The sequence below is a fragment of the Melitaea cinxia genome, chromosome 14 (assembly GCF_905220565.1).
Source record: "Melitaea cinxia chromosome 14, ilMelCinx1.1, whole genome shotgun sequence".
NCBI classification, from domain to species: Eukaryota; Metazoa; Arthropoda; class Insecta; order Lepidoptera; family Nymphalidae; genus Melitaea; species Melitaea cinxia.
The window spans coordinates 9,262,859-9,272,194 of NC_059407.1; the positions used below are offsets into that span (position 1 = coordinate 9,262,859).

General features: G+C 36.3%; 1 protein-coding gene across 1 annotated transcript in view; it reads right to left on the reverse strand.

The window, feature by feature from the left end:
- The window catches only part of LOC123659745 (dehydrogenase/reductase SDR family member 4), a 26,306-nt gene extending 21,429 nt beyond the window's left edge, over nucleotides 1-4,877 (reverse strand). The window contains exon 1 of the mRNA XM_045594926.1: nucleotides 4,556-4,877. Within this exon, the coding sequence (XP_045450882.1) occupies nucleotides 4,556-4,686 (131 nt within the window). The 5' untranslated portion in view covers nucleotides 4,687-4,877. The remainder of the gene's footprint in view (nucleotides 1-4,555) is intronic.
- Between the last annotated feature and the right edge of the window lie 4,459 nt (nucleotides 4,878-9,336).

Sequence of the window (9,336 nt, forward strand, 5' to 3'; positions counted from 1 at the left end):
TAGTGACACCATACAAAATAGCTTTATTACACTCATAATCAATTATTCCATCAACTATATACTGTATCGCTATATAGTCAGGGATTTTTCCTCTCCTTCCCAACTCCTTCATAACGAGCATATACTCATAATAAGTCTCATCTTTATTTTTCTTCCTTGCCGACATTAGCTCATGCAGTTCTTTAATATTGACTGAGTCGGGAAATTCCTTTAATAACGCCGTTTTAAAATCATCATAACTTTTAAATACTTTTTCTGACCTGACCCACAGCTCCGCGCTGCCCGTCAGACAACGCCGCGCCACGATAAGTTTTTGTGCCGGTGTCCACCCAAATAGCTCGCCGTTTTCATCTAAATCTAGTAGCCATTTAGAAGAGCTGAGTGTTTTGTCGGTACCGTTAAATTTAGAAATTATACCTTCGTAAAGATGTGAGGTCATCGCATTCAAATGGCTCGCCACGTGGACTCGCCCGCCATCACCGTTACTTCTTTTGTCTTCGTCCGCCATCTCCTTACGTTCTACACCTTTTCCGCCTTGAATACTCCTTCTTCGCCTTAAATACACCTCCTTGCCACCGTAGATATGACCTTCTCAACGCCCGAGATTTTTCTTTGTTAACAAGCCACGTGCCCGGCATGCGACGAAAAATGTTATTTGACTTCTTCCCATACACCTATACTATATTTCCATCCCGGACGAACCCCCAAAATTGTGGGGATGGAAATAATAGGCGTAAACTCACTAAACAACTTTATTACAAAAAAGAACACCTTGATCACCTTTACTTCGTCGTACCGAATCTGCCATCACTCATTCTCCCCGCTCTCGACCAATCACAAGCCGTTTCCCTTATCGTTCCATTTTACACAATTTATTACATCGTATTAATTACATAATCACCTTAAATTAAATTAAATAATATCTAATTATATAAAATAAAAATCCTACATAAGTATATATACATATATATAAATAAAAGTTAGTGTATATATTACTATGTGTACAATTTGCTGGCTTTACTTTGTATATGCAAAAAAATCTTAGATCTGTGGCTGTGTGAAAAAAGACACCAATAACACACACATTCGCATTTAATATAAGTATACTTATACTTATAACTTTTGACTTAAATTAAAAATGAAAAACGATGAATCTTGTGACTTGAATTTGGTAAAAAAAAAATAAAAGTAAAAAGGTTGACAAACTATGAGTACGGCTGTTACTACACCTGTGTGAGCGCAACGGCAATATGCTTATACCCGAGCGACAAAGACCAAAGATGAGGGGTCAATGTACGAAATTCTTCGTGCTCCGCGTCCGTGCTATAGCTGCTATAAGTGGAGCTTGTAAGAAAGGGAATGAAGATGAATGTAAAGAAGACGAAAGTGATGGTGTTTGAAAGAGATGAGGCAGTGACAGACTGCAATATCGTGATTGGACATGAACAACTTAAACAGGTGAATGAGTTTGTGTATCTGCGTTCAAAGTTTACAAGAGATGGAAAGTGTGAGAGTGATATTGAAAGAACAGTGAATGCAGGAAAAAGGATGAGTGGAGCTTTGCACTCCTTTATGAGCAGTCGGAAGGTGTCTAACAGGGCTCGTTTGGCTGTGAATGAGGGGGTGTTGGTTCCGACACTCATGTACGAAAGTGAAAGTTTGTGTATCTGGGTTCAAAGTTTACAAGAGATGGAAAGTGTGAGAGTGATATTGAAAGAAGAGTGAATGCAGGAAGAAGGATGAGTGGAGCTTTGCACTCCTTTATGAGCAGTCGGTAGGTGTCTAACAAGGCTCGTTTGGCTGTGAATGGGGGGGTGTTGGTTCCGACACTCATGCACGGAAGTGAAAGTTGGGTATAGCAGAAGAAACATGAAAGCAGAATAAATACAGTTAGTCAGAGCCAGAGCGTTAAGAAGTATGATAGGAGTTAAACTGAGTGACAAAGGAAACGTTGTGGTCTGAAAAAAGATGTAGTGACAAAAATTGAGAAAGGTATGCTCAGATGGTTTGGCTATGTCGAGAGAATGAGTGGAGGACGATTGACGAAAAAAGTGTATAAGGCGAGTGTGGATGGAAGGGTTGGAAGGGGTAGACCTAGCCGGACGTTCCGACCCAGGCGGAGTTGCTGGACTTCTACTGGGCGTGTCCCTAGATGACAGACGGCGGAGAAATCGACTTGGAAAGGTTGAGCGTCCCTACCGACGGGGCTGAAAGGCCATCTTTGGGGGGGCGTCGTGGTAGTGTGCGAAAGCGATCTAATGGCGTCCCCACTAAGGTGCCGGCGGAAAAAAGATGTGGGTTTTAGTGGATAGTCTGGCATTGCACCCCACGCCGGGAGTTCCACACTCCCGTCACCCTCGTGTGGCGGGGTTAGTGCGTAAATGCATTTCCTCATCTATAAAAAAATAAAAATAAAAAAAGGCGGACGTTCCGAGACCAAATAAGGAACGTCTTGAAAAAAGGCCACGTTAAGAGTACCCTAAACTGAAGAGCATGTATAAAGGAAAAATGAAAGTGGACGAAGCGAAAGATGTAAGGATCATAGCAAGTGGAAGGAAGAAGTGGTCTAGGCTGGTGTGGTAGTGGTGGCTGCCTACCCCTACGGGAAAGAGGCGTGATTATGTATTATCAATACATAACCTATACAACAAATATTTATCATGTGCGTGTAGCGAACCTGTGAATAATCAGTGCACTAACGCGTCAGTGAATAATGAAATAAATAAACAATATGATCTGGCTGTTGTGCTAGTGGTCGCAGGTTTGAATTATACGCCATATATGTCCTTTTGCGATTGTACTGTGTCTCATCTTGTCAGAGACGTAGCGAGCTTAACTCGCGCCCGGGGCACAATGCCTATTTAGCGCCCCCGCCCCCTTTCAAAAACCATATAATATGTCCAGCAATTTTTGTTTTGCGAACCATTTGGGAGTAGCATCCGAGGCATGATGCTCCCCCCTTGCCCCACCCTCGCTACGCCACTGCATCTTGTTAGGGACATTTAGTCTGTGAAGCTTATTATCTATAACAATGGTGAGAACCTATTTTATTTAGACAAATCAAAGTATTATTTAAGTATATTTTATATGTATGAATAATGTAGGTACATATCATAAGTATTTCTATTTGTTAATGTGTCAGGAAACCTAGTTGGAAGCTAAGACCTATTTAACAGGGTTTCAGGATTATGTATGCTTTAGTTTTTAATAACTTAAGATAAAATATGTAGAAATACTTCACTTTAAAAATGATAATATAGCAATTTTTGTAATGTACAAAAAAGTACCTACAAAGAATAGTAGAGATTTGAGTTGAATGAAAAAAATTTAAAAATCAATTTAACTACTTGTACAAAGTATTTTAAAAAACTAAAACGTCCCTGCAATAATTGTGTTTGCTCACAAACGAAAAGAAATTGACTTCAATTACATCGAAGAGTAATACAACGTATATCGACGAAAAAATAGTCAAGTAACTACGCGTTATCAAAGATTACTCACAAAGTAGTTATCAGATTTCGATAAAATTTATATGTGACCACATGATAAACATCAGCTTTCGTTTAATTAAAAAATTATCAAAATCGGTACACCCAGTAAAAAGTTATTGCGGATTTTCGAGAGCTTCCCTTAATTTCTCTGGGATCCCATCATCAGATCCTGGTTTCCTTATCATGGTACTAAACTAGGGATATCCCCTTTCCAAAAAAAAAGAATTATCAAAATCGGTACATCCAGTAGAAAGTTATGTGGTATAATACAACATAGGTCGACGAAAAAAGTGTCAAGTAAAAACGCATTATTAGATATAACTTAAAAAGTAGTTGTTAGATCTTAAATAAATTGAAATGGGACCAATTGACACACACCACCTTTCGATTAAAAAAAAATTGTCGAAATCGGTCTACCCGGTCAAAAGTTCTGATGTAACATACATTAAAAAAAAATACAGTCAAATTGAGAACCTCCTTCTTTTTTGGAAGTCGGTTAAAAATGTGTAAAAAAGTAACTATATTTGTAACAATAGGTAGGACCACTCAGATGAAATAATGATATTATAAATGCAAAAAATTTATTCCTTTGAAATTAATGTACCTACACTGAAATATCTGAACTCATTAATTCTTTTACTAAGATACATTAACTAAGAGTAATAAATGTTGTAAGTTATTAATTCTTTATAAAAAAAAGCATCAACAAAGAATAATCTTGTCGAGGCACTATTTCTGAACAATTATGTATTAAATATTTTAATTAGCTGTAATTGATTTTAATTTTTAAAATTTAGGCATATAATAAAGTAGAAAAACACCGAATTTTAACTAGTTTTAAAATTACATAAAATATACATATATATAATTAATTTTATATAAAAATTATACCTATTTACAATTCACAAATTAAGAACTAAATATTTACAGATTTTATATTAAAAATTCCATTATTTTTATTGTTTTTTGTTACTGTTGTAATCTAAATTTTAGAAAACAAATTATAACACTCTTTCTTATATCTATTATTTTTTTAAAAGATTGGCGTTTTGGCCAATACTCACCCTTCAGTAGATGCTGTAATTATAGCTACTTTACCTTTAAGTCTACTACTATGAAAATTATTTGCACTCGTTAATTGTGTAAATACTTTTGGTATAGCAACCTTAGTTGTTAAATTAGATGAGAAGAACATTATAATCCAGTATTAGTTATTTATTATAATAAAATTTAGACTAATCCTGATGACTGGTAACTTTGCGTTGTAAACCAAAGTTGCAAAGGTCAAAACTGAAAATGATTGAGGGTAATGTTCAACACAAAGATACTCTTTGACACAAAGATAAGAAAAAAACAATAAAATATAATTAAACTATTACGTTAGTATATTCAATTCTTTCTATAAGTCAACGGCCAGGGCCATAGATTATACACTTATATACTGGTTTCTATAAGTATTACTATACTCTGTGTATACTGGGTATATTACTTGAATAATAATTATCCTTCCGATTAATAGTAAACAGCGCCATCTGTAGTGTTATTATAGAAATAAAATTGTACGTGCACGCCATCTGTTGGTGGGGGAGGTGATGATACATTAATTTTTATTTCTGAGTGGCGTAACAAATTTAACGTTTATATCATAAGACAGGTGAACACTGCGCATACGCATACATACGCGTTCTTTAACACTTTGAGCAATTTTAAATGCTGTATACATCAAAAGATATAGGACTTTGAAATTATTGATAAATGATTTTTTTTTCAACGACTTTATTGATTTTTAATTAAATAGTTTAAGGTGAGCAATTTGAAAGGACCACATAGTTGAATTGAGCTATTGAAAATCTATCAATTAGTATTTTTTTTTATTACGAATATCCGCAATTTTTTTGCTTCCCATCATAGTCTATGCGCATCCGCAGCGCTCACCTGGCTTATGATATAAACGGTAAATTTATTTAAACTATATATTCATCGACCGGAGGCTGCGCATGGTTCCCACCGTCAATCGTGCGGTGAGCCATGCAGCGGCAGCCCGGTCGAAACTCCACTCCGTCTGGTCATCAAGACTACCCCTCAGAACCAAACTGATGGTCTACGGTGCCTACGTCCACTCGCGCCTGACGTATGCGGCCCCGGCCTGGTACGCTCTCTGCTCGGCGCACCAGGCCAGAAGATTGCAAGTCCAGCAGAACCGCTGCCTGCGCCTGATCGCAGGAGCTCCGTGGTACATCAAGAATGACGTACTTCATTGAGACACCAGGACGCCCACCGTGGAGGAGTACGTGCGCCGACTGGCGCGCGCCATGTTTGCTCGCGCGGACAAAGGCGCGTGCGTACACCTCCACGGAATCGCCCCTTTACACGCGAGACCGCCAGAAGGGCGTCCTCTGCCACGCGAGCTCCTGCAACCACCGCCGAGCCGACCCAGCGCGGACAGTGGTGGCGACGATCCGGACGACGCGGGGGAGGACATCCCGATATAGCAGAGTACCTAAATAAGAAAGTACCTAAACAAGACGATGACCCTAAGGGCACTGCGACCCTGGCCCAATAGGGCCGAAAGGATACGACCCCGGAGGCGAAGCCCCGGAGAAGAAAGCCCGGGTAAAGAGGGCAACCTCGAGGCCCGTACCCGGACAGACCCTCGGGCCTGTCAGGAAGACCCACACACACATATTTATTTAAAAATTAAGGAAAGTGGAGCTGTTCCAAACTGTACTTGAGCAATTATAAATGCAACTTGAGCAGTTTATTAACACTTTGAGCAATTTAAAATATAGTAATTTTTTTTTACAAATATCATTATTTTATTTGTTCAAACTATTTAAATTAATTTAAAAATTAAGGAAAGTGGATCTGTTCGAAACCATACTTGAGCAATTATAAATGCAACTTGAGCAGTTTTTTAACACTTTGAGCAATTTAAAATATTGTATACATCAAAAGATATAGGAGTTTGAAATTATTGATAAATGAATATTTTTCAACGACTTTTTTGATTTTTAATTGAATAATTTAAGTTGAGCAATTTAAAATAACAACGTAGTTGAATTGAGCTGTTGAAAATCTATCGATTAGTATTTTTTTTTATTACAAGTATCATTATTTTGCAGGCTGGGGTGGGGTAGGTAGTGGACATATCTATACCAGTATATAAGTGTATAATCTATGCGGGCAATGCTGTGGGGCAATGGGTAGGCAATGAATGTTGCCAGTCGACGTACCGACCGAATACAATACAAGACAATACAAAATTACAAATACTTTTTATTGCACACCTCACAAAACAAAACAAACACGAGAAATAAAATGCATGAAATTACAATACTGTATTTTTCGAATACTGTATTTTTTGGTAGGGTATCCAATAGCACACTCACACATAGGTATTTTATACATATGTGCAAGAGTAAAAAACTAGTTTTAGAGACGATAGACCGTGCAACAGAGGTTCATGAAGTTAGCACCCAGAATTATGATTTTATAATTTATAATAATTTACTTATATTTAATCGTCTGCGCGTTAAAATTTATGAAAAAAAGGATCAATAACATTTGTTTGCGCGTATACAGATATCAACTGCGCATGACACGCGCAGATGGCACTCGAAAGGATTATAGACATAGGCTATATTACATTTTAAAAAAAGTTAGCGAACAAAAAATTATTTTGAAATTTTTCTTAAATACCCGTGCGAATCCGGCGCGGGATGATAGTTTAGTTATAAAATGAGAAGTTAGATCAATAAAGAAAATCTGTGGCAGTGTGGCTTGACTATTGGGCGGGTTCCACTACATGCCCGCGCATGGAACGCGTAGTGGAACACACTGATTATTTCCCGATAAAAAATATTAATAATTAATTATTGAGTTATTATAGCTCATTAATTCTTTCGGGTACCATCTGCGCGTGTCATGCGCAGTTGATATGTATAAATAAAAATATTAAATACTGACATTTTTAAGCCAAAAGTGGATTTCATTTTTGGGTGCTGAAGTTGGAGCACCCAATTTTGATTTTGATTTTTCTCAAAAGCGAGGATACGCGCAAACAAATGTTATTGATCCTTTTTTTCATAAATTTTAACGCGCAGACGATTAAATAAAACTAAATTATCATAAATTATAAATTCATAATTCTGGGTGCCAACTCCATGAACCTTGTCAACAGTGCACTCATGCAAGTTGTTTTCATTCATTCTTGCTCCCCTGTCTTCCTTCACAATATTAAAATAAAGGACTCTTCACTTTGCGAATGTGGTCTTGAGGAAGGCACTCTTGATCACATATTTTTAACTGTCCAAAACTCCAGTTTTCCCTCTATGATGTTCTTCCCCCTCAGATACTTCGCCCAACTAACCTGAGGTCTCTTTTATCATTAGTTCACTCTCCGTTTATTGACATTTTATGTACATATATTAATCAAAATAACATTAGATTGTAGCACTGTTTGTCTTGATTAACCCTACTAACCAATGTTTATATATGCTTGTTTGTCTTTTGTTTCAGATACTAACTCGGCACTTAAAATTGTGAAAAACTGGCAACAACTCCGACGTTTTTTCTGATTCACTTCTTAGTCTTTATTTTTACTCTTACGACTTGCACTGCCACAAAGCCTTACACAAAGCAAAATTTTCTGCCCTAACTTAAAAATTCTCATAACATAAGCTAAGCTCCACTCATATATTGGCAAATCCTTCAGGGAGCCAAAGTAAAAGAAGAAGATGTTGTTTTCATAGATTTTTAAAAATTTTCAACGATCGTATCATAAATTGGCTGTTTAAAATGAATAAAACTATACGTAGTAGTGGTAGAGCAGTGATATATCAAGTTTTTTTGCGATGTCTGGCCGAATCTGAAGCGGGACAAATTTTGTCTGAGATAGACAATGTTTACAAAAGAACTTTCGATATGACAGGTATTTATCACTATTAATCAACTTATAAGAGTTATTTTAATTCCTTATATTGATTTTTGATGCCTAATTTTATTGATAACTAGATTTTAGTGACTTTAAGTTTTGTTTACCAAAATTTAAATATGAGGTTATGTTTTGCAGTTTGAGAAATCGCGTATAATTCAAAAATTGATACTTGAAGAGATTATACATGAAATTACTTAAATACCGTTGTAATTTCTTATTTCAGGTAAATCTGTCAACACTGTAAGAAAAATAGTTGAGGAGGGTGAGACAAATAATGGTATTTTTTCTACACCTGGTAAACATCGAAAAGGTCGCCCAAAGAAAGATCTTGATGACTTCGATTTACGTGCGATTAGACAAAAAGTGTTTTCTTTTATGGTGTTTTAAACCCTTATTGAAATTATGTACTGAAATCCAAAAATTCATTAATAACTTAAATAAATTATGTTGTTGGATTTTTCATTTAATTAAGTAAATTGTAATACACACATACCTCACACCTGTTTCGCAAAGGGATAGGCAGAGACAACATATCTTCACAATAATGAATAATGTATCTGATTTCGGCAATAAGGCTTTTAATTTTAGTTTCCTTTTGCTATTCATAATTATAATTTTGTATACATTATGTTTGATATGATAATGAATTATTAACAACAAATAATAAAAATTAATAATCACAAGTAACTATTAGGTACTACATCCGAATGTCTAATGGTAAAAATTACAAGTATCAAACAGTGTCGAGACCATGGAGCATAGATGGTCGAGACGAAGTATTTCGGATTGCCAACTGTAAGATAGAGGCGACCTCATTTATTCCACACTGTTTTTTGCCTAACTGTATACAGTCACCTCATAGATCAAGTAAAAAAAGGTAGATAATGCACCTAGAACAGAAAAGTGAAG